The 26,724-nt window shown below is 40.3% G+C and overlaps 1 protein-coding gene across 1 annotated transcript in view; it reads left to right on the top strand.

Moving 5' to 3' along the window:
• TENM1 (teneurin transmembrane protein 1) overlaps nucleotides 1–26,724 on the top strand; it is a gene marked incomplete at its 5' end in the record, with an annotated part of 270,481 nt that overhangs the window by 149,263 nt on the left and 94,494 nt on the right. Inside the window, 6 exons of the mRNA XM_081336372.1 lie at nucleotides 1,576–1,786; nucleotides 3,451–3,552; nucleotides 3,797–3,991; nucleotides 5,408–5,608; nucleotides 15,480–15,665; nucleotides 23,318–23,464. Coding sequence (XP_081192498.1) covers nucleotides 1,576–1,786; nucleotides 3,451–3,552; nucleotides 3,797–3,991; nucleotides 5,408–5,608; nucleotides 15,480–15,665; nucleotides 23,318–23,464 — 1,042 coding nt within the window. The remainder of the gene's footprint in view (nucleotides 1–1,575; nucleotides 1,787–3,450; nucleotides 3,553–3,796; nucleotides 3,992–5,407; nucleotides 5,609–15,479; nucleotides 15,666–23,317; nucleotides 23,465–26,724) is intronic.

Here is a 26,724-nt window from a genome sequence, read left to right as displayed (position 1 = left end):
TATTTAGGACAAGTATAGGTTGAGAAGTATTATATAGTATTTGAATAATTCCTTTTTCCTTTTTTTTCTGTTCTTTTTTTTCTCTTTCTATTTTGGGGTTCTTTTTCCTGTTTTTAATGTATATTTAATATTATTAAGGTTTGTCTTATTCTATATAAGCTAGAAAGTGTTTTTTTTTTATTTTAGTTTTTTATATATATTTAATATTGCCAAGGTTTGGTTCATCCTATATAAGCTAGAGAGTGATGGATTTTAGAATTTATAGTTGTTAGTACATGGTTGCTTATGTTTGCCTTTCTTTTCTTTTTTTCTTTCTCTTTTTATATATATACCTTGTATTCAGCTCTGGGAAGTCGGGGGGGGGGAGGGGGGGAGGGGGGGAGGCAGGGGGGGGAGGAGGGAGGGAGGGAGGGGGGAGGGAGGGGGGGAGGAGGGAGGGGGAAGGGGGGTTTTTTAAAGGAAAATTGTATTTTAAAACTTTTCAATAAAAAAAAAAAGACATTAAAACCAATTATAAATGGAAGGGTGGTCATCAAGCACCCAACATTTGATCACGTCACCATGGGGACACTGCTGGGGTCAGAATTTCAAGAATTAGTTGCAACCACTATTTGTTCAGCACTGTCATAACTTTGAAAGGTCCCTGAATAAATGGTCATAACCTGAGGGCCACCTATGTAGCTAATAGTAGAATTGCTATACAAAAGAGAAATACAATGAGTAAATGAGATCTAAAAATAAATGAGAACATAATAAAATAAAAATAGTGTTAGTAAAAGTGATTAATAACTTAAATTCAGGGTGCGAAACATTGTACAGATGGTAGTACAAAACTGGACAATATGGGAGGATATTTTTGAGTTCTGGTCTGAAAGAAGTAACAGTAAATACAAATCACACTCCATGTTGGGAAACTTCTTCAAGACCAGATAAATGAGGATCTGCCTAGAATTCCTACAGTATATAGAGAGCAGAATATTAGGGTTAGATAAAAGAAGAGCTCTGGTAACTCTTCCCACTGCCAGGAGTTCAATCCTGATCAGTTCAAAGGTTGAGTCAGCCTTCCATCCTCCCAAGATCAGTAAAATGAGGACCCAGATTGGTGGGGGCAATATGGCTGACTCTGTAAACTGCTTAGAGACGGCTGTAAAGCATTGTGAAGCGGTATATACTGTAAGTTTAACTGCTAGTGCTATGTTGACTATAGAGCAAAAACCTTTATTGGTGTCCAACTCAGAAGGTCTGTATTTTCTGCCGGAGGATAATGTTTTGTGCCCAAATCTGCCAACTGATTAAAATATTTGTTCAAATACATCTATACTTCAGTCACAGTCTGGTCACTAGTACCTAATTCACAAAGCACTAAATCGGCCTCTTTTTAATGGTCACGGAAGGAATCAGTGAACTTAAAGCGAGTTTAATTTGGTTTGGGAACTAACTTTGAAGAGACAACGCCCTGCTCTCCATGTCAAGGGGGGAAAAAAAAGGAATGGAATATAAATAAATAAAGGATTCTTCTGAGATGAAAGGCAATGAGAATTCATTTGATCATGTCTGTAATCTGTGCTGTTTCAGTTTGACTTTGTAAAACTAATGGATGGGAAACAGCTAATTAAACAGGAGCCGAGACATTCTGAAGAATCTCACCAGGGGCCCAGAAATCTAATTTTAATGTCCATGCAAGAAACTGGCTTCATAGAGTATATGGACCAAGGAGCGTGGCACATGGCGTTTTACAACGATGGCAAAAAGGTGGAGCAAGTGCTTATGTTAACGACAGCAATTGGTAAGAGATAGTTCTTTTTTTTTTCCTTAGGTTTGATGGAGTCAGTAGGGTCTCAGCACATAACCGTGTGCTGCAGATGTATCTGTGATTGTTATTTGAGCAGCTCCACATATTGGGGGCTTATTAGGTTGGGAAAGGCTCTGAATCAGTTTATATAAACAAGGTTAGTGTGAATAATTGCAATTGGCAAGGATTTATACCTTGACTAAGCCAAACTGAAATGGCCTAGCATGATATATAAACTCAGATACTTTTTCATAGAAAAAGAGTCTGCTTGCCACTCACAATTTGGATTTCTTTCCAGATTTGTTGGGAACGTGGAATTCTGAAATGCAATTATATAGTAGCACGGGAACATTTGAGATTTGTGGTTTCAGTACTGTGAAGTTTAAGATTAATTTAATAGGAAGGCTTGATTGAAAACGCAGCAGAATACGTTCAGATGAAATGGGAAGCTTCGGTTCTCGCTTCTCTGCACTTTCCATGAACAAGGTTGCTTAAAATGTCAACTGTATCTGAGAAACAGGGCTTCTGGCTCCCGCGCCAAGCAGAATTCATTCTCCAAGAAATCCTGGTTTATGATTCTGGCTTGTAAAGGACCCCAATAATGCTATATGCTCTACCTCAGAGGTCTTCAAACCTGGCCAATTTAAGGCTTGTGGACTTCAGCTCCCAGAATTCCTCAGCCAGAGTGCCTGGCTGAGGAATTCTGGGAGCTGAAGTCCACAAGCCTTAAATTGGCCAAGTTTGAAGATTCCTGCTCTACCTGCACCACTGCAGTGAACCAAGGTGGCCTCCAAAAAGTTTGGAGACTTGCAACTAGATCTGTGAAAGGCAAACTTCAAGACTTAACCTCCTACATCCCCCAAATTAGCCTGAAATTCACTGATGCATTAGAAGTCTTAATGAAAGTAGATGATCTCTTGGAAATCTTTGATTATCATACCCATCCATATTTTAGGGGAAATGAAAAAAAAAGTGCCATTTTGCTTACAGGTTTCAGCAGTTCCACATCAGGTTAATACAAGTAGTACGGGCCTGGCTGAGGAATTCTGGGAATTGAAGTCCACAAGTCATAAAAGGGCCAGGTTTGAAGACCCCTGGGGTAGTAGAAGCTGCAGTAAGTCCCTGCAGGATTACGCAACCCATGTTGCACAGATCAGTTCTGGGTGGTTTGCCACTTCCCTTAACAGAAGAAACCAGATGAGAAACACACACACACACACACACACACACCATTGGCATGCTCCATTGCAAATATGCAAACTCGGGCAATATTTGTTTATTTATTTTATTTTATTGGTGAAACAAAATTACAGATTTGCACAAAGAAAATAAGAAAATCAAAATGTGACGGGGATGACAGGTGCACCAGGACACTTATGCGTGCCCCTTTAGTGACCTCTTAAAGATGGAGTGAGGGCCGAAGTTAGGTAGGTTAGAATTAAAATTGGCTGAGACAACCGAGGCGTTATATGTTGAGACAATATAGTCACATTGCTGGAGAGATACCTTAGTTTATGATGATTCTGAGTACTAGGAATGGTACTAGTCACTGCCATCCCCTGCCATAGGATTGTGTCGCATGCTGTGCCTTGTTTGTAGCTTTCACACCAAGTGTGCATTTCTTCTTCTTTTGTTTGTTTTGGTCTTTCTCCGAACAGAAGTCATGGATGACTGTTCTACCAACTGCAATGGAAATGGAGAATGTATTTCTGGCCATTGCCACTGTTTCCCAGGATTCCTTGGTCCTGATTGCGCACGAGGTACGGATTTGAAACTGAACCCACTCACCCAAACGTACAAACATTCCTGCCTGTCTATCGAGATTCTCCACCATCCCAATGATGCTTTTTTTTTTCAAAAGGCAACTGGACTTCCTTGGGGGTTCCCCCCCCCCACTTTGAAAATGTTTCACTTCTCTGCGAACGTTAGAACCGCAGAAGCTTCTTGGATGAGAGCGTGATCTGATGCAGATTATTGACGCCGAGTTGCATCTTCCTTCCACAGATTCCTGCCCAGTTTTGTGCAGTGGAAACGGGGAATATGAACAGGGTCACTGTGTTTGTCGCAACGGGTGGAAGGGAGCAGAATGCGATGTGCCAGAGGAGCAGTGCATTGACCCCACCTGCTTTGGGCATGGCACATGTATCATGGGCATTTGCATTTGTGTCCCCGGTTATAAAGGAGAGATATGCGAAGAAGGTGGGTCTCTTTTGTTGTGTTGTTTTGTTCCTGGAATACTACTTCCAAAGTGTCAAAAAGTTCAGTACTTAAAAAAGCCAACGCACTGCATGCCGAAAGGGGTGCGCGAAAGATTGTCTCGTGGAATGTTCTATGGCAGGGGTCCCCAACCCCCGGTCCGTGGCATGACAGCAACTGGTTCTCACAAACAAGCAAAGCCTCATCCGCGGGATGCAGGCAGCACACAAAACCACACACTCTCCGGTCCGTGGAAAAACCTCTCTCTACAGAACCGGTCCCTGGTGCCCCAAAAGGTTGGGGACCTCTGCTCTACAGGTAGTCCTCGACTTACGATGACAATTGAGCCCAGGATTTATGTTGCTAAGTGAGACATTTGTTAAGTGAGTTTTCTCCCCAGTGTTTAAGTGATTTGCAAGCAGTTGTTAAGTTAGTCACCCGGTTGTTAAGTGAATCTGGCTTCCCCTTTGACTTTGCTTATCAGAAGGTCACAAAAGGGGATCACATGACCCTGGGACATGTTGCAACCGTCATAAATATGAACCAGTTGCCAAGCATCTGAATTTTGATCCCATGACCACAAGGATGCTGCAACGGTCATAAATGTGAAAAGCGGTAACAAGTCACTTTTTTCAGTGCCGTTGTAACTTTGAATGGTCACCAAACGTCATTTAGTCAAGGATTGTGTCTACCTTTTTCTTGTTCTTAAAGGGAAGAACATTAAACACCCGTTCCCCATATGCAGGATACAGAAAAAATATTTGTATTCAGAGCCTCAGAATTAGCAGATTAAAATAAGAGCAATATTTATTTATTTTATTTAAGTATTAAATTTATTTGCTGCCCACCCACCTCACCATGAGGTGAATATAGCCGACATGGAGCCATTGCTTATTCGGAATTAAGCATGCTAATTCCAAAACTGTATGCTTGTTAAAATTCCTCTTGGTATGACTTCTAGCAAAGGAGAAACTAATTTTCTGGCTGAAGAATTAACTGTGTTTCTACCGATAGCTGGGTAAAATGTATCAGAAGTCTTAGAAGCCGTTGTAGTTCCTTCAGATCCAGCCAACTGGGTAGGGTTGATGAGAGTTGACTTCCAAAATATCTTTCAAGATCAGCTAAGTTCTCCCATGCTATGAAAGTTCTCTTTTCCTGCGGCCCTTCCTCCGTTCCTTAGTTGTAATATCATTTGACTTAGAACAAACTTGGCCCTTTTATGACTTGTGGACTTCAACTTGAAGTCCACAAGTCATAAAAGGGCCAAGTTTGAAGAGCCCTGACTTAGAGTTTGGCAATCTGAAGCTTAAAAGGAAGGGTGTATTTGTCTTCAAACCTTATTCCTTGAAAATGTAAGGATACTTTTACTTGATGTCTGTGGTCTATTTCATGTCATTGCTTCCCTGTTTTATCTTCCAGAGGACTGCTTCGATCCTATGTGTTCTGGGCATGGAGTCTGTGTCCAAGGACAATGCCATTGCTCCATGGGCTGGGGTGGAGTCAACTGTGAAACATCACTTCCCATCTGTCAAGAACAGTGCTCTGGCCACGGCACTTTTGTCTTGGAGACAGGACTGTGCAGTTGTGACCCAAAGTGGACAGGCTCTGACTGCTCATCCGGTAAGGTGTCTTGGCTCTGATCCATCTCAAATGCATTAAAACAGTTTACTTTTGAATAAAGAAGAGTATTGTCATCTGAATATGTGTGTTACTAATGTTCATCTTCATAGTCAACTTTCAAGGAAAGTTTGATGATTTGATTCTGGATGTGAAAAATAAAGGGAACCGCCAAAGGAATTTACTGGTGGTACAGTGGTTAGAATGCAGTACTGCAGACTAATTCTATTGACTCCTAGCTGCTGACAGTTCAATCCTGACTGGCTCAAGGTTGACTCGGGCCTTCCATCCTTCCGAAGTCGGTAAAATCAGGACCCAGATTATTGGGGGCCATAGGCTGACTCTGTAAACTGCTTAGAGAGGGCTGCAAAGGACTGTGGAGCAGTATATAAGTCTAAGTACTATTGCTTTATTCTGTCTGTCTATCTACCTACCTACCTACCTACCTACCTACCTACCTACCTACCTACCTATCTATCTATCTATCTATCTATCTATCTATCTATCTATCTATCTATCTATCTATCTATCTATCTATCTATCTATCTATCTATCTATCTATCTATCTAGTATCTATCTATCTATCTATCTATCTATCTATCTATCTATCTATCTATCTATCTACCTATCTATCTATCTATCTATCATCTATCTGTCTGTCTATCTATCTATCTATCTATCTATCTATCTATCTATCTATCTATCTATCTATCTATCTATCTATCTATCTATCCTGTTGCCAGGAGTTCAATCCCGACCAGGTCAAGATTGACTCAGCTTTCCATCCTTTTGAGGTCGGTAAAATGAGGACGCAGATGGTTGGGGACAATGTGTTGACTCTGTAAACTGCTTAGAGAAGGCTGTAAACCACTGTGAAGTGGTATATAAGTCTAAGTGCTCTTGCTATTACTTTCTCATCTGCACTAGCCAAATTTCTCTCACTGTCCCTAAGTTCCTGAGAATGAAGTTGTCCTTGAAATCCAAGTCTTTCCCACTCTGATGGTGTTTTAGAGGACCTTAAAAACCCAACTCTTCTCCCAAACTATGGGATGGAGTGATTGTAGCCTCTGTTTGGTGTATATGTGAGTGAGGGGTCTCTGAGAGCTGATGCTTAGCACTAGCACTGATGGTGTTCCCTAGTAATGAAACATCTACAAGAAAACAATCAAGCTCTGAGAGCACCAGGGACCTCTCATTTCAACCCTGAGCTATAAATATTTCTTGGTTCTTTCTATATATGGGTTTTCTTCATTGACTTGGATCTGGTATCTGTTTATTTGTTATTTTTAAAAATGTTGCCTTGTAGAAGCATGATGACTCAAGTGGTTGAATGCTGGGCAGGAGGTTAACAAGTCCATGTTCGAGATCCAAGTGTTGTTGTGAGGTGGAGTGAGCTCCTGTCCTTCACTCCAGCTCCTGCCCATAAAAAGAGCCCCAATTGGGCATCCCCAGGGCAACGGTGATGTCACCGGCTAATCCTTTCAACCCGGAAGCACTTTGGTGCTTCTGACACGAGGGCAAAAAATAATTCTTGGTATTGTGAGCTACCTACAGTCCAGGATGATTCAGGAGTTGGGTAGCACCTCCTCTGAATGGATGAATGTCAGAATATAAAATGTTGTCTTTGGATGTATCCATCTTCGGCATTGGCTCATTTTCACTGAAGCAGGAAACAAAAGCCATAAGAAGAAGACAATCGTATGAAGTCAGAATTTTGCTTTTCCCTGGGCAATTAAGCACAAGACGTGCAAGACGGATAACCAGTACTGTTCTGCAAAATTTATTGATATGAAAGCACATATGTACAACCTCACGTTCTATATCTACCTGCAGAGAATGACACAGCAGATAACAAGAATGGAGACAGCATGGAAAATGTTGGAGGACACAATTTCCTATCTCGGTACAATAATGCATAAATTAACCGTCAATGACTAACGTTATGAATTTAATGTATATAAAAATGTATTCTAGGAAATGTTTTGGTAGAGCGAGATTCTTATGTATGGATTATAAAATATTTAGCATTAATTTTACTTTTCATATATTGCACAAGTCAGAAGTTATTAAGGGGAGAAATACCTTAGAGAGAGCTGTGTTGGTTTAAGTAATTAAAATGAAGGATCCAAAGTGAATTCTTAATGCTTCTTAAATTAACGCAGGTTCAGTTGTCTCCTTTGGAGAAAAAGAACAGAACAAATCAAGCAAGAACTCTTCAGAATCAATATTTATCATGGTGATAAAAATTAATCAGCTTCCAGAATTCAAATATATACGTGAAATCATAACGGAGCAGCGATAGAACATTCTGTTTTTGTACTTTGATGTTTGAATTTAAATTATCTTGGTTTCTTTCTCTTTTTGGAAAAGAAAAACTATGTTGGTTTCATTTAAGTCATGCAGCGGAATAAATGCCTCTGAGGATATACAGGTAGTCTTCGACTTACGCCCACAATTGAGTCCAAAATTTCTGTTGTTAAGTGAGTTTTGCTGCATTTTACAACCTTTCTTGCCTCAGTTGTTAAGTGAATCATTGTGGTTCATAAGTTAGTCACTGGGTTGTTAAGTGAATCTGGCTTCCCCATTGACTTTGGTCATCAGAAGGTCGCAAAAGGAGATTACATGACAGCAACCATCATAAATATGAAGCATCTGAATTTTAATCATATATGATCATGGGGATGCTGCAAAGGTTGTAAGTGTGAAACATAGTCATAAGTCACTTTTTCCACTGACACTGTAATTTTGGACTGTCACTAAATGAACTGTTTTAAGTTGAGGATTACCTGTAACAGTCCCATAGTGTGAAAGGGGAAGAGCAGTAACAGAAGAGGTTTTATGTATTTATTGATTGTTATCAATCAATAAGGCCACAAGGCTCACAAGTTTAAAACAATAAAACTATATAGATAGATGCAGAGATGAAATAGACAGATGATAGATAGATAGATAGATAGATAGATAGATAGATAGATAGATAGATAGATAGATGATATAGAAAGACAGAGAGAGAGAGAGAGAGAGAGAGAGAGAGAGAGAGAGAGAGAGAGGGAGGGAGAGGGAGGGAGGGATGGATCTAGCCACAATAAAAATTATGATTAAAAATTTGTGGGGATAGATGGATGGATCTAGTAGCAATAAAAATATAAATTATGGTAAAATCTATGGATGGAATAGGATGGAGCTGGGGGTGAAATGAGATTCTGCTGTTGGTGCATCAACCAGCTCTAGTATAATAATCCCCCTCTGTTAGGGGGATTGGCAGAGCGAGATATTTAGGCCATTACAGAAAGTCAGGAGGGTGGGAGCAGATCTCCTCCTGTGGGACAAGATTTTCTGAAGGGCGGGAACCATAGCACAGAAGGTTCTTTTCCTGGATCCCACCAGCCAAAATCCTTTTACTGGCAGGAACTGCAGCATGCTAGTGCAGATTGGGTGGGGCAATCCCATTGGGATGAGAACGTTCCTTGGGAAACCTGGACCTGCAACCTGGTGGCTACAGTTCCTGTTAGACTTGGCTACGGAACCTGGCGTGGTTGAGAGAGTGATGGGGTCCCAAAGGACCAATTCTTCTTAACTTAAAACGAGGCCCACTTCTGAGAAGAGACTTCAGCCATCGTTTTCTCTCCCCTCCAACGTCTTTGAGGTCTATCTACCTGCAATGTGCTTTTGTTCTTATTATAAGCACTAGAAGGAAAAAGGCTGAAGTTGTGTTTCTTAGTGACAGGTGTCATTGAGAAAGGAATAATCAGGGAGTGGAGTTGCCAATTGTATAGGCCAGACATGTCAAACACAAGGCCCGGGGGCCAGATCCGGCCCGCAAAGTGGTTTCATGTGGCCCGTGAAGCCATCCTGGAAACAGTGAGGGAACGGCCCCCACTGCCTTGGCCCTGGCCCAGAGACCCTCCTTCTGCCAGAGACCCTCAGATCTGACCCACTCCTGCCCAGGCCCCTATAGGCACCCTTGATGCCAATGATGTAGAGCTGGCCATGCCCACCCAGTAGGCCATACGCACTCTAGCCACGCCCACCCAGTAGGCCACGCCCACCCTGGCCATACCCACCCAGCCCCCTGAGGGCAACCACAATGCTGATGCAGCCCTCAATGAAATTGAGTTTGACACCCCTGGTATAGGCAGTCCTGAACTTACGACGGGTCATTTAATGACTATTCAGAGTTACAACGACCTTGGAAAGGGTGTTTTACAGCCTTTAAAGCACTTCCAGCGGTAGTAAAATATTATAAAATATCCCCCATGGTCCCCACATGAACACATTTCAGGAGCTGGGCAACCAGATCATATTTACAACTGGTTGCAGCATCCGAGGATCATGTGAATGCAAGTTGAGATGTTGTTGTTGTTTTTTTGCTACACTTACAACTGCACAACTCACTTATCAATCGTGTTTCACTTACCAGCCATCGTAAAAATGGACGTAAAATCAGGTCTGCTCACCTGGGTGCCTTGTCCCTTATCTCTCTTTTCTTTCAGTGCATTCAAAATAAATGAGAATTTCTGGATTAATGTTCTCCACGTTCAGAAGTCATGATAACACCATTAGTATGTACAAATGGTACCTTTCAAAACATTTTGTTGGGCAGGGCATCTTCTGGTTATTCCAACCAGAAACTTAGTGAGGCAGATATTTCTCTAAGAAGTTGCCTAACAATCCTATTTTAATATTCAGTGCAAGACGGCTGTGGAATGAGTTCAGGAAAGATAGAGGGAGGTGAAAAGTGGATTTGTTTCCTCAGAAGTCAGAAAAAGATTGAACGGATATTTGCTGAAAATAATTTCTGCAGAGCTTCTGTCTCACAGTTATTGTGTACAAGAGAATGTTTAACAGGTTGTATATTCTATTCTATTCACACTTGGAATACAACATTCAGTTTTGGTCACCACAGTATAAAAAAGACATTGAAAATCTAGAAAGAGCGCAGAAAAGAGCAACAAGGATTATGAGAACATATGAAGAAGAGTTGCAGAGATTTGGTTTGTCTAGTTTAGTGAAAAGAAGGACTATGGGTGACATGATAGCAGTGATCCAATATTTGAGGGGCTACCACAAAGAAGGGGTCAAGCTATTCTCCAAAGTGCCTGAAGGCAGAACAAGAAGTGATGGATGGAAACTAATCAAGGAGAGAAGCAACCTAGAACTAAGGAGAAACTTCCTGACAGTTATAACAATTAACCAGTGGAACAACCTGCCTCCAGAAGCGATGAATGCTCCAACATTGGAAGTTTTTAAGAAGAGACTGGACAAACATTTATCTGAAATGGTATAGGGTTTCCTGCCTGAGCAGGGGGGTTGGACTAGATGACCTCCAAGGTACCTTCCAACTATGTTATTCTGTTATTGTGTTCATGGAAAGAAATGGGAAGAACGCTTTCATCCTATATTTTTCCCCTTTTTCACACAAAGAAATCACTGTATTTTGCAGACAGGTGTTTTCCTCCTAACCAAGCAACAGCCAGCCAAGAGTGAAACAGCAAATTTGTTAATACAGCAAATTTTGCATTACGTTAGTGCAGCAGGTGAAGAGAAAGAGTCTTACAAGTCAACAGCAAACATGCTGACATAAACAAGTTAGAAATCCAGAAAAAATGAAATCATTCTGTGTCAGGAAACGGGCAGGATAAGCCGCATACATTCCCTCAAGTTTCAAATGATAAAGAGGGTATATAATAGTCTAACAGAAATGACTAGTTTAGGATGCATTTTTTTAAAAAAAGAGAATTCCTAGTCCTGTCTATGTTACTTCAAATAAAGTTCATGCTTAAGATTGGTGGTGTCCTTTGTGGAAATCTTCCTTCATTTGATTGCAGGCAATCCTTGATTTGCAACCATAATTGGGATCTGAATTTCTGTTGCTAAACAGAATGGCACTTAGACTTATATACTGCTTAACAGCCCTCTCTAAGCAGTTTACAAATGCCAGCCTATTGCCCCCAACAATCTGGGTCCTCATTTTACCAACCTCGGAAGGATGAAAGGCTGAGTTAACCTGGAGCTGGTCAGGATCGAACTGCTGGCAATGTATGATAGATGATAGATAGATAGATAGATAGATAGATAGATAGATAGATAGATAGATAGATAGATACAAAGAAAGAGATGATAGATATCTATTTATCATCTGAGAGAGAGCGATGATAGATAGATAGATAGATAGATAGATAGATAGATAGATAGATAGATAGATAGATAGATAGATAGATAGATAGATGATATAGCAACAGCAATAAGACATATACTGCTTCATAGGGTTTTACAGCCTCTCTAAGCTGTTTACAGAGTCAGCCTTTTCCCCCCAACAATCTGGGTCCTCATTTTACTGACCTCAGAAGGATGATAGGCTGAGTCAACCTCGAGTCCCATCAGGTTTGAACTCCTGGCAGTGGGCAGAGTTAGCCTGCAATACTGCATTCTAACTGCTGCACCACAATGGTTCTCACCAAGGCAGTTAAGTGAACTGCACCCAATTTTTACAACTATTTTTTTGCCCTGGTTGTTAATCAAATCATTATAGTTGTTAAGTGAACCAGGTGGTCATTAAGCAAATCTGACTTCCCCCATTGATTTTGCTTGTTGGAAACTGGCTGGGAAGGTTCCATATGGTGATCACACGACCCCAGAACACTGCAACCCATTTTAGATGTGTGGCCATTGCCAAACACCTGTATTTTTATCATGTGATCACAGGGATATTGCTGTGGTCATAAGTGCGAAGACCAGTTGCAGATCACTTTTTTCCCCCAGTGCTGTTGCAACTTTGAATGGACACTAAATGAATGATTTGTAAGTTGAGAAATAACTCTGCAGTGCATCATATCAATGTAGTTTCTACTCAAATGGCATTAGAATGGAATGGAATGGAATGGAATAGAATAGAATAGAATAGAATAGAATAGAATAGAATAGAATAGAATAGAATAGAATAGAATAGAATAGAATAGAATAGAATAGAATAGAATAGAATAGAATAGAATCTTTAAATGGAATGGAATGGAACGGAATGGAATAGAATAGAATGGAATAGAATATGAATGGAATGGAAGGAACAGAATAGAATAGAATAAAAAACAGAATAGAATAGAATAGAAAACTAGAATAGAAAACAGAATAGAATAGAATATAATGGAATGGAATGGAATAGAATAGAATAGAATAGAATAGAATAGAATAGAATAGAATAGAATAGAATAGAATAGAATAGAATAGAATAGAATAGAATAGAATAGAATAGAATAGAATACGGAATAAGAATAGAATAGAATAGAATAGAATAGAATAGAATAGAATAGAATAGAATAGAATAGAATAGAATAGAATAGAATAGAATAGAGAACAGAACAGAACAACAGAACAGAACAGAATAGAATAGAATAGAATAGAATAGAATAGAATAGAATAGAATAGAATAGAGAACAGAACAACAGAACAGAACAGAACAGAATAGAATAGAATAGAATAACAGAGTTGGAAGGGACCTTGAAGGTCTTCTAGTCCAGTTCCCTGCTATATATATCATTTGATATGTCATGAACTATGATATGTCACTAGTTCTCAACATGAACTAATGTTGCTGCTTACGATCCTTAAAATCCAAATGAACCCTGGTGTAAGTTACAACTATACCTGTCGGCACCTGAAATATCATTACGACTTTTGCAAATTGCAATTGTGCTGCCTGTTAAAAATAAATACTGCACCTGATAACAGGTTTTGTTGAAACATTTAACAACACAGAGGTCTGTATATGAGATTCCTTTGCTCATGTAAATGAGAATATATAATTGTGATCTACTTTTTTGATGAGAAGGAGAAAGTTCCTAGGAACTGCCTCTTGAAACTAACAGATGTTGTTATTTTAGCTTGTGGTTACAGCTGCATCTTAACATAGTTTTCTGACAGTTTAAAGTTTAAAAAAAAACAACAAACCCTGATAATTACTGGAAATGAAGCTGAATTGTGCGGTGAAGCTTATTTAAAGTTGTTTACTTTATATTTAACATTGCATGCATTAAGCTTTAATCAGCTGGTTAATCAACTAAACATTTGCTCTCGCTGATTAAAATATTGGATTCACTGACTCAGCCCCCTCACGAGAAGTTTTAGTGTAGCAACCTAATCAGTTTAAACCAAAAATAAAACTTTATTCACCTTTCTTTCAGGTAACGGAAAACCTAAAAAATGGGCAGTGCCTCTTTTTTAAAAGGGAAGGTTGTCTTTAAAGCATTGTAGCTTGTTCCCTTTAAAGTAACAAAGAGGTCTCAGAAGTATAGCAGGAAAGCCGTTAACTCTCTATCATCCAAACCAAATTGCCCCCTATTGATTAATCACTGTAAAGTTTTAATGGAATAATCAATCATTCAACCAATTAAAGCTTCCTACTATGCTAATAAAGCTGAGAAAAACCCTACATAGTGGGATCCGAGTAGACCTCCCAGAGGCAAAATAAATTAAATTTCAGGATCAGCGACTAGACTAGACCAGACCAGCAAAGAGGTTGGCAAAAAACAGATTTGTTTTTGAACATAGAGGATATATTTATGCTTCACCTTTTAAATTGTAACAGGGTTTTTATATCCCACTGATTTTTCTGCAGGAAACATTGCTCTGAAAAGGCCCTGGATCTGCAAATTTTTTAAAGTTAACCTTTATTTATTTTTTAGATATGTTTTACCCCACCAATTATTATTTTTTATAAATAATTCAAGGTGACAAACATACCTAAGATTCCTTTCTCTTCCTATTTTCCCCACAACATCCCTGTGTAGTGTATCGGGCTGACAGGCCCTGACCGAAACTCACCTAGGCACTTTCATGCCTAAAGTGGGACTATAATTTACCATCTCCTGGTGATTGGCCCAAAGTCACCCAGCTGGCTTTCATGCCCAAGGTGGAACTAGAACTCACAGATTCCTGGTTTCCACCCTGGAACCTTAACCACTAGACCAAATTTCTTTCCTTTGAGATTAGGACACCCGGCATTTAGCGCCATTCTGATTTTAGTAATTCCATTACACCTAGTTTTTTAAAAACCTGGGAAGACAGATTTCGGCTGGATCATGCCCATAGATGGTTGAATGTGTATCCCGTCTTGTCTGTTTGTTAGGATACAGCTCACATTTACTGAAACAACTTCTATACACAATTCCGATGTGCATTTAGTCAACACTTGACTAAATGGAGATCCAAGGTCAGGCCCAGTATGTGTGATTGCTGTTCCTTCTCTCACAATCTGCACATGAAAACGTGTTGACATTTTAAGACTGATGTGTAGAATTCAATATAGTGACATTAGTTTTGTTCCTGATAATGCCAAAGTCTAATAAAAGAAAAACAGTTTCATTGAGGCGGGGGGAAAGGGGGGGGGACATAAGGCAAATGTTAAGGAAATAGGATTTTATTTCTATTACAAAGTATGAATTATAAACTATAATAACTTGCTGGTTTTGGGTTGTTTAGAGAATCCTGTACAGGTTTAAATTGACCTATAGACCTCCTAGAGGGCTGGTTAAATTAAACTACTTCAGAATCATATACTTATTTTTCTTATCCCAAGGAGTCAGTATGTTTAATATTATTTTATGTATTAGATTTTTTTATTACTTCATAAGTAACTCTAAAGTAGTAAATATACCTAATACTCCTTCTTTCTCCTATTTTCCCCACAACAATAATCCTGTCAGGTGGGCCGGGCTGAGAGAGAGGGCCTGGCCCAAAGTCACCCTGTGTCTAACGTAGGATTAGAATTCAGAGTCTCCTAGTTTCTGAGCTAGCTCTTTAACTACGGAACTACACCAAACAGTCCCAATTTTAAATATTTTTTTAAATAACTAGATCTCCTGTTTTGTATTTCTCACAGAGCTCTGCACCCTGGATTGTGGTGCCCACGGTGTTTGTGTGAAAGGAGCGTGCCAATGTGAAGAAGGTTGGATTGGGCCCACTTGTGAAGAACGGGCATGTAACTCTCACTGCACGGAGCATGGAAAGTGCAAAGATGGGAAATGCGAATGCAGCCCTGGATGGGAAGGAGACCACTGTACCATAGGTGAGATTTGGGTGTACCTGACCCAAACTGGAATAGCTCAAGGAATTACCTGAAAGCAAGCTAGTACCCACTCATGATTGCAAACCTGACACATGTAGCTCGATTCAGTTTGGATTGCACTGTGCCTGGATCAAGAACACTAAATTCTATCACGCTGAAAACAAAAGCTTCAGAGCTGCAGTTAAATAGACAGTTCGGCTTCTGGAAGATGGGGCGTGATTATTTCATGGCTGTCAAACTATTCTCTCAGGTCTCCAGCCTAGAAGGGGCAGTGGATGGAGTCAGGCTGAATCTCTTTGGGATATGTCAAACTAAGTGCCTTTAAAGCAAAGTCAGGGACATCAGCACCATAGACAGCTCCCTGAAGTCGTCTTGGCTGAAACTGGCAAGAGAAGGAAGCTCTCTAAAGTCTTATGTAAGCTGACGCTGTGTTGTGGATGACACAACTCCTTGGAGGAATTGGCTTAGTTGTTTGAAAGGACTTTGTCTGATTTCGTATCCATGTCCTTCTGAAAGCTAAAAGATGTGGTGGGTGCTATCGCAAACAGCTTGTGAGTCTGAAAAGGATAACAAGGCCAGCGAGGGAAATGGAGAAGATGTGGAAAACAGCCTAAACTTTATCCTCCTCTGAGTCTTTCTGGCACTCATAACGCAGCTTAGTTTTTGGTTATGCATCTGGAACTCACAGGGCATTAAGAGGAGGGAGAAATAGCTCAGATGTAGAACCACAGAATCGCAGAGTTAGAAGGAAGCACAAAGGTCTTCTAGTCTGACTCTCTGCAGTGCATAGGAAAACCAATTAAAGGATCAGTCAAAGCTGGCTATTCAGCCTCTTATAAACCTCCAGAGATGGAGAACTCCAGAGATAAAATGCTCCGCAGTTATACAGATCTTGCAGTTGGAAAGTTGTTTTTTTCCCCCTTTATACTTCAACAAAATCTAGGTCACTGCAACTTGTACCTATTATTTCTACTTCCAGTTTTGGGGGCCATGAAAAAGAGTTCTTGATCATCCCTCTGCAGTTTCCTTGTAAGTTTAGTAAGTCAGTTTCTTTTGGAAACGTCTCTTAGCTGTCTATATTTCTGCAAATAAAAGGTGTGTCTGATTGTTGTGGATAAGGAAGGGCTTGGCTTTAATTTCCAAAACAAAATCAAATCCCTGTGAATTCAAACCATAAGGCGAGACGGTTGTGGAACAGGTTGAGGAAAGAAGAAGTGAAAGAAGTGAATCTGTTTCTTTAGAAGTCAGAAGAAGATACCTGTGAAAAATAATTTCTGCAGAGCTTCTGTCACTTAGCTAGAATGGCAAAGAGAATGTTTAATGGGTGAAGTTGCTCATGGAAATGCGTAGGGGGAAAAAACTTTCATTGACTAGCTTTCCCCTTACACCCCATTAAGAAACTGCCATTTGCAGAAAATTGTTTCCCTTCTAGCCAAACAACCACCAGCCAGGTGTGAAGCACAGTTCTAGCAACAGTTCAAAGATCATCCATAAAAATGTTTCATGCATGAAAAGATCCAGGAGAAAGCAAAGTGTGCATCAAGCAATGCGACAAAGATTCGGACAGGTCCTCACAAGAGGACACAGAATGTTGCTTTCCACAGAAAGTCATCTCCACTGGCCAACTTTCAATCCCAGAGTTCAAGACTCTCTCTTAAACCACTGAACTGCATTAGTTCAGAAGGTAAAAGAAACTTTCGTTTTTAGCCTTCTGAACTTTTCATCACTCTGGATCTTAACCCATTATGAATAGAATAGAATAGAATAGAATAGAATAGAATAGAATAGAATAGAATAGAATAGAATAGAATAGAATAGAATAGAATAGAATAGAATAGAATAGAATAGAATAGAATAGAATAGAATAGAATCAGAATCTGGAAGGGACCTTGGAGGTCTTCTAGTCCAGCCCCCTGCTCAAGCAGGAGAACCTATACCATTTTAGACAAGTGACTGTCCAGTGTCTTATTAAAAACCTCCAGTAATGGAGCATCCGTGATTTCTGAAGGCAAAGCTGTCCAGGTAAGATCTGGGACGCAGACTCCCTATTTTTCCCCTGCTTGGGGAAGTAAGTAGCACTTTTGGAGAAAAAAAAATCCTCACTAGACATCCTGAAAATTAAATGCAGCAGCCTTCCTTTGTTCCAGATCAGCTTAAGTGAGCTTCTTTGATATAGTGAGTCTGTACAAAACAATATCAAGAGAATAGCTAGAAAACATATATCCACTTTAAATTAATTTAAGAAAATGAAACAGTTTAAATACACTGATTCTTATATTCTCTGCCTTTATAGGATTTAAATATTAGCCAAGTTATTAAAAGTGTTCATTTATCTTTGTTTCCTTTATCCCCAAGGCTAATTTCTAATTATATTTCTAATACAAATCTAAAATTCTCAGATCTTTTCAGAAGGCATTCCTTAGCTGTAGAAATACAATTGTTACATTTTAATGAAAAATAATACCTTTCCCCCAAGTCGGTTACTAGTACGTCTTGGCAAATCGTTGTTCAGGAGTTCCCAAAGTGTTTTTGTCTATAAATATTTTAATTGCATGCAGGAAACATGGCTCTTTAATATAATAAGAACAAGTTGGCTACATACCAGAATTTTATCAAGAGAATGGAGTTTGCTCAGTTTCGTTTGAGCTCCTCTTTCTGCTTAATTTCTGGATTTCCATTAAAAAATAAAGCCCTACATTTTTACTTCTTATCTTCTCGGTTCAATGTTAAACAGATTATCAAATTTAGGTACCATCTATCTCACACTGGAGGGACGTGGTGGCTCAGTGGGTTAGGATGCTGAGCTTGTCGATCAGAAGGTCGGCAGTTTGGCGGGTCGAATCCCGAGCGCCGCGTAGCAGAGTGAGCGCCTGTTACGTGTCCCAGCTTCTGCCAACCTAGCAGTTCGAAAGCACGTAAAAATGCAAGTAGAAAAATAGGGACCACTACGGTGGGAAGGTAACAGCGTTCCGTGCACCTTTGGCGTCTAGTCATGCCGGCCACATGACCACGGAGATGTCCTCGGACAAACGCTGGGTCTTTGGCTTTGAAATGGAGATGAGCACCGGCCCCTAGAGTTGGAAATGACTAGCATGCATGTGCGGGGGAACCTTTACCTTTACCTTATCTCACACTGACAGTGACTCTGAGTGGTGCAATGTGCGGGGGAACCTTTACCTTTACCTTATCTCACACTGACAGTGACTCTGAGTGGTGCACAGTTAGAAGCACAAAACCATATAATATGGTTTCTTTCATAAGAAGCAGGATGTTGTCTGAAGTTTCCTGGCAGGGATCAGCACTAAATTGGCGCTAGATAAGAGTTATTGGAATTCAAGAGAGTTTCGAGTTTGGGCTGCTTGTGGGAATGTAACAACTCCAGGCTTATTCCTCTCTTGACTCCACCCCCAAAGCTCTGCCTATCTTTCTCCTACACCAGTGATGGTGAACCTTTTAGAGACCGAGTGCCCAAACTGCAACACAAAACACACTTATGTATCGTAAGGTGCCAAGTGGGCGTGGCCCATTGGGTGGGCATGGCCCATTGGGTAGGTGTGGCTGCGGTGGTAACAGCAGACTGGGTGGAACTAAAAGGTTCAATCAATCAGTTCCAACTTTGTGACATCTTTTCTTTTCCTGCGAGAAATTGAAATTGATTGATTGATTGAACCTTTTTTTTTTTTGCACATGGAGGCCTAAAGCAAAAAGGTTTTATAAAACCCAGCTGAAGGCCTAGGACTGGGGCGATGGCGCGCGTGCCCACAGAGAGGGCTCTGCATAGGATCGCCACCATGGTCCTACACAGAGTCATCTCTTTTTGTTCAAGACTTGTATGTTCTGGGTAGGTCTGTGGGGGGGGGGGGGGAAGGCTAATAATGCACAGACTTATACAAGAATTGGAGCCCGGGTATATCTTGAGCACAGTCTGTATTTCAAACTGACAATACAGCACCCTTAGACAGATAACAATAATGATTAAAAACACTGTACTTATTGTTTCCACTGGAAACCCATTCTAATGGCTACTTAGGTAACAGGATTAGATTAATGGTAGTTTCCATTCATACAGATCGTAAATAGCCTGTTTAAAACACAGCAGAGGCTCTTAATCTCCATCAACCGAATGGCAAATTAATGCAGAAAGATTTATTTGTTTTCATTTCAGTACATAAATGTAGTGGGTTGGCATTCTGCTTCCTTCTGTGGTAAAGTCACCATTTGTTGAAAAGCTGTGAATGTGAGAACTGCAAGGAAGAGAAGGCCACGTGGAAGATACACAATATTTCTTTCTCTCTTTTTCTGAACTTCAATTCTGCAATTGTAGAACAGGGAGGCACCATCTGAAACTTCCAAATTTAACTGTGGCCCACGGAATTCCTCTAAAAATCAGTCCCCAATCACAATGTCGATACGAAGGAAGGGGAAAATTAATGAGGAGGATTAATCTTGTGCACCGGTTTTAATTTGACTTAATTGCAATTAAATTTCATTTGGATGGAACCTCATTGACTTGTTTCAACCAATCCAAGTCTGGGCACTATTTAACTGTCACCTTTAAGAACCGTTTGAAAGTTTATTTTTTCCCCACAATGTTGTAACCGAGTTGAAGTTTTAGGACAGTGAAAATCTTGCAGTTTAGAAAGTGGGCATTGATTGCACATCATGTGTTGTTTTTTTCTTCCCAAGTACAGTAGCTTGGTTTCTGATCCACTCCCACAGTTGAATTTGTGGGCCCACGTGAACGCACAACCCATTTAGAATGTGTATTTAAATTGTCACGGCTGAAGGAGCTGCCAGATAAATTATTCATTCGAAGGTGTTTTTCAGGTTCAGAAGATATGAAACAAAGCCTAAGGTGCTTCTCGCATTACTAGGGTGGTGAGAATAATGCTCAACACTCTTGCAAAATAAAGTTGACAGTTCCCCTCTTACAAACTCCATCACTGACCTTACAAAATGCTAGAGAGTACACAGCATATCCTTTGCCAATAATGAGGCACGCGCTAGCAAAAGTTATGACACAGAAATGCAGTCTATTAATCACATATCCAGTTATTCTCTGCTTTGGTGTGTTGCAATTATGAATTTGTCGGGTTGAACCTATTATACAATTCTGGAAGGAGTACTATACTTTGAAATTGGATTGGATCTTGAAACTGAAATTGGATTCTTGGTATGTATTTTTAATGAACAGTTAAATTGATTCTTCTATTTTTTAATAAAAAAAAGAAGACAAAGATGATGACTAAACAATTGTGATCAAGGTTTTTTGAATTGTTCTGTTTATAACAATTTCAAGGCCACTGTTTCCTTTTTTTTACTGCTATGCTTGTTTTGTTATTGTGTTCATCTAGGAGTGCTATTTTTTAATAGCATGTTTACAGTATAGTTCTAATATATATAAAGACCAAGTGCATTCATAATGCTACAGAATTGCTGGAACTTTGGCATTCTGAGAAATCAGCCATCAACAGACAAATAGAGACAAACCCACCCTGGATACTGTAGGAAAAAACAGAATCAAAAGTTCAAAACTTTTCTCTATTTACAGTATATGGTCTTTGGGTCTTGCATATGCACCATATGGAGAAGGGAGGAAGAAAGAAAGGGAGAAGGAGGAGGGGAGGACGAGGAAGAGAAGGAGGAGGAGGAGGAGGAGGAGGAAGAGAAGGAGGAGGAGGAGGAGGAGGAGGAGGAGGAGGAGGAGAAGAAGAAGAAGAAGAAGAAGAAGAAGAAGAAGAAGAAGAAGAAGAAGAAGAAGAAGAAGAAGAAGAAGAAGAAGAAGAAGAAGTGGAGGAGGAGGAGGAAGAGAAGGAGGAGGAGGAGGAGAAGAAGAAGAAGAAGAAGAAGAAGAAGAAGAAGAAGAAGAAGAAGAAGAAGAAGAAGAAGAAGAAGAAGAAGAAGAAGAAGTGGAGGAGGAGGAGGAAGAGAAGGAGGAGGAGGAGGAGAAGAAGAAGAAGAAGAAGAAGAAGAAGAAGAAGAAGAAGAAGAAGAAGAAGAAGAAGAAGAAGAAGAAGAAGAAGAAGAAGAAGAAGAAGAAGAAGAAGCAGCTCTGCCATTTCACACAGAAAAAAACAGCAAAACTAAGCTGAAATGCTTGAGAATTTTCTAGGGCTGCTCTAGAGAATTGATAGGAATGACTTTACCTAGTAAATGGGTGTTTTATGACTGGCCATTAGTAAGAAAATATTGATAAGAGCATCCAGACATACTGTCTGCTATGATGAGGAACTGAGGAGCACAGTAAGCATGCTAAAATACATTATTTTAATTTTTTATTTGCTTTTAGATGTAGCTGTTGGCTCACAGTTTATTGTCAGTATTCAGACATACTAATCAATACAGCATAATTAAGGAGCTTCAGAACACTGCGAGCAACTCCCGTTTAGATGCATCTTCTTGCATTGAAAATCAGGCTTCAATGAGTATAAGATGGAAAAGGGGGTGGTGGTGGGGGAACCAAAGCATTGCAATTCACACTTCTCAACCCAGCAGGCTGAAGATAGTTTAGAACCATATGGCACCGCTCAAGAATTTGCATGCGGCGTTGCCTGGGAATGTTTTTTTTCTTCCTTTTTATTTTGTTCTTATAAATCTCAATATATTGTATTGTTTAAATAGAATTACATTTATACAGGGATTTAGGAAACTGTCTTCTCTGAAGGTGAAAGGTTAGAGAAAGCTAATTTCTGCTATTGCCATGCTTCCTTGAGCACGCAGGTTAGGGATCATGAAATTTGTATGAACATTTGCAACTTACTCTCTTTCTGCCCGCATCATTCATGATGGCCACCAAAACTGGAAGCAGTAGAACATATCAATACTTTTTTTAAAAAAATAGGAAAAGAAAATAGAATTCAGTTACGAAAAATATGAAGATGCCATGAAAGAAAGCAGATAATAAATACTGTGTAAGCAGAAATTTGTCTGGGAAATGAAGAGCTTCATAGACAGAAAAGTCGTAGTTAATGAAAACACAAAAGAGAATGTCTAAGGCAAGAAATTCCACAGTTTAAGTGCCATAAATCCAGAACAGATTCTGAAACTTTACTAAGGCATTACTAAGAGAAGAGTGCATGAGAATCCTTATTGTATTATTACAACCAATGATAAACTTCATAAAAAGTTCTTTGATATAGTGATGTATGTGGTCCATTTTTTCTAGATCTGTAAATCTCCAGGCAATCAGTTTGGGATTTTCATATCCAAAGAGTTAAATGAAAAGATCAGCTGGATCCCTAATAAAAATCCCATTAAAAATTGTGAGCAATGTGTGAAGACTCGTTCTTGAGAAATCCTTAGATGCTGACATAAATACTTTAGATGATGTTTTAAACCATTTGAGGCTTTGGGAAAAGCAGTTTAAGGGACATTGCATACATGATGCACAGAAAGGAAAGAACTGGGAGAGAAAAAAAAAATCTATTAAATACTCTGCATAAACATACATTTAATGGTATGGCAAGCTCCAGAGAGAGCTTTTGTTTTTCATTTCCTTATAAAATTCATGAATGGCCTTGAAGAACAGTGAACTGCTTTTATCCAAAGAGAGGACCTAATGCAGTTGTCTAAACAAAATCCCATTGTCAACGGGTGTATTGTTTTGCAGCCAAGATAATGCATGATGCTCTCTTTATGTGGTGTCTTTGCAGATGGATGCCCAGGTCTGTGTTATGGAAATGGAAGGTGTACCCTTGACCAAAATGGATGGCACTGTGTCTGCCAAGTGGGCTGGAGCGGAACGGGCTGCAATGTTGTAATGGAAATGCTTTGTGAAGATAACATGGATAATGACGGAGGTACGGAGAGAGTTAATGCTCGAAAGTGTATTTGTCACTTTTCTGAATGAATCTTCCATAGGATTTCAGTTTCGATGGACTGTAAGCAGCATGTAGCAGTATACTTCTTACAAATAGCCCTTGACTTAAAATGATTCATTTAGTACCCCAATGCTTTGTGAAGATAACATTGAAAATAGCAATAGCACTTAGACTTCTATACCCCTTCGCAGTGCTTTTACAGCCCTCTCTAAGCAGTTTACAGAGTCAGCCTCTTGCCCTCAACAATCTGGGTCCTCCTTTTACTGATCTCAGAAGGATGGAAGGCTGAGTCAACCTTGAGCTGGTCAGGATTGAATTCCTGGCAATGGAATGATAGATAGATAGATAGATAGATAGATAGATAGATAGATAGATAGATAGATAGATAGATAGATAGATAGATAGATAGATGATAGATAGATAGATAGATAGATAGATAGATAGATAGATAGATAGATAGATAGATAGATAGAAATAGCACTTAGATTTATATGCTGCTTCACAGTGCTTTGCAGCCCTCTCTGAGCGGTTCATAGAGTCAGCATCTTGTCCCCAACAATCTAAGTCCTCATTTTACCAACCTCGGAAGGATGGAAGGCTGAGTCAACCTTGATCGAATTCCTGGCTGTGGGCAGAGTTAGCCTGCATTACTGCATTCTAACTACTGTGCCATCACAGTTTTTAACATTGATAGTGATGAAGATACGGACACAGTTAATTCTCGAGAGTGTATATGCCATTTTTGTGAATGAATGAATCATCTATAGGGTTTCATTTACAATGGACTCAAAGCAGCGTACAGCAATATGCACAATACAAATAGTCCTTGGCTTAAAATGATTTTTTTAGTATCTGTTCAAAGTTATAATGACACCCCCAAAAAAGTGACTTACAATTGGTCCTTGTGCTTAGAAACATCACAGCATCTTCATGGTCACATGATCAGAATTTGGGTTCCCAGCACCTGGCATGTATTTATGACAGTTGCAGAATCCGAGCACAGCATAAGAGGTGTGGTGGCACAGTGGTTAGTAGTATTGCACAGTATTGCAGCCTAACTTGTCCACTGCTAGGAGTTCGATCCTGACCAGCTCAAGGCTGACTCAGCCTTCTATCCTTCTGAGGTGGGTAAAATGAGGACCCAGATTGTTGGGAGCGAAATGGTGACTCTGTAAACCGCTTAGAGAGGGCTGTAAAGCACTACAAAGCGGTATATAAGTCTAAGTGTTATTGCTATCCCAGTGCTATCCCAATCATGTGATTGTCATTGCCAACCTTCCCAGCCAGCAGAGTCAACGGGAGAAGTTAGATTTGTTTAATGATTGCATGATTCACTTAACAACAGCACGTAACAACCATGGTCCAACCGTGGTGAAATAAAGGTGATAAAATTGGGTGCGACCCACTTAATAACTGCCTTGCTTAGCAACAGAAATTTTGGTCCCAGCTGTGGTCAAGGGATGCCTGCAAACAGTATAGAATTCCAGCAATCCATCCAATACAGTACATGGTGCCACATCCCATCCACATGACAGTGCTATTCTAATCTCTTAAGGCCATAAGGAACATCCAGGTTTTAACAAGTTGCCAGAAAGTCACAAGGGAAGGAGCCATTCTCAGCTTGGGGGAAAAAAATATTGCATAAAAGCAGAGCTCCTGCAGGCAAGCTGAATGTCTGTGGATATCCTCAGTCATCCAGGTCAGCCCTGCTCTACAACTTCGGTTCACATTTGTTTTCTGAGAGACTTAACTGCCTTATCATTTGATCTCAGAGCTTCTTTCACCTTTCCCCTCACAGATCTCGTATCAAAGGGACATTTTTTTTCTGGCTGAAACATCTCTGGAGCAGATGCAGCTCCATGGAGAGCTGATTTCAGCTTGCGGTGCCCATCTGCGCCAGCTTGACAAGGCTTAGCAGGGCCAGCCGTGCGATGTTGACATCCTCAGCAGATGCCGTTTCTCCTAGGCAGCTCACAGTTTGTGTTAGGATTGCCTCTCTCTCTCTTCTGCTCTGTTCGCCTTGCTTCACGGGGCTGGGGGGGGGGTGTCTGCCTGTTCGCTTTCTTCCTCCCCTAGATCGCCTTTGAGATCAGTCAGAGAGCTCCGGGCTCCCCTTTTCTCTCTCTGCTGCCCAGCTACTGATCAAGAAGTGTCAGCAATCAATTGCTAGAGAAGATTGTGTGGGTGGTTTGCGAGTCTCTAATTAAAGCTTTGGGGTACAGATTAACAAGGCAGCTTAAATCCACCAGCAGCATAAGGCTAAATGGCATACGGGCTGTGAGCAAAGATCATGTCACTCTCCCTTTGTCCCTCGCTGACCGTATGACATATCTGTGCCTCCAAGCGGAAGTGAGTTGTGTTTCTCTTGTTTAGGCTGTGCCAAGTAGCTTCCAGTAAAATCTGAAGCATTCGAATTTGGTTCCCTATCCCGGTGCTGTTGATGCTGATGCTGATCTAGCTGCATACTCACAGCCTCTCCAATCTCCTATTACAGGGAGATCTTTTACGAAGGCAGCCCTTTAGAAAGAAGATGCTAGTAACTCTCATATTACCAAATAACAGAATAACAGAGTGTAAAGTGAGCTCTAGTCCAACCCCCTGCTTAAGCAGGTGACCTTATGGCATTCTGGACAAATGGCTGTCCAATCTCTTCTTAAAAACCTCCAGTGGTGAAGAAACCACCACTTCTGGTGGCAAGCTGTTCCACTGACTATTTCTTCTTACTGAGAGAAAATATGTCCATATTCTCTCAAGGTTGACTCAGCCTTCCATCCTTCCGAGGTAGGTAAAATGAGGACCCAGATTGTTGGGGGCAATTAAGCTGACTTTGTAATAATGCCGTTTGGGGTGTGTGTGAAAGCCCTAATAAGCAGGCATATACATAGAATGAAGGCTACTGCTAAGCTTGTAAGCCGCCCTGAGTCTTCGGAGAAGGGCGGGATATAAATGGAATTAAAATAAAAAATAAATAAAATAATTCTAGACTGGATGTCTCTTTGATTAGCTTCCATCTGTTACTTCTTGCCAGGCCCTCGGATGCTTTGGAGAATGGGTTGACTCCCTCTTCTCTGTAGCAGCCCCTCAAATATTGAAAGACAGTTATCTAATGACTCTCTTTTACCGGTCTACTATAGAGAGTGTCCTCTCGTATGGTATTGTGGTTTGGTATGCTGGTCTGACAGCCGCGGACAGGAAACTATTACAGAGGGTAGTGAGCACAGCACAAGACATTGTGGGCT

Source organism: Vipera berus (genome assembly GCF_964194415.1).
Source record: "Vipera berus genome assembly, chromosome: 11".
NCBI classification, from domain to species: domain Eukaryota; kingdom Metazoa; phylum Chordata; class Lepidosauria; order Squamata; family Viperidae; genus Vipera; species Vipera berus.
The sequence above is the reverse complement of the archived record's forward strand: the minus strand, read 5'-3'. Positions and strand labels throughout refer to the sequence as shown.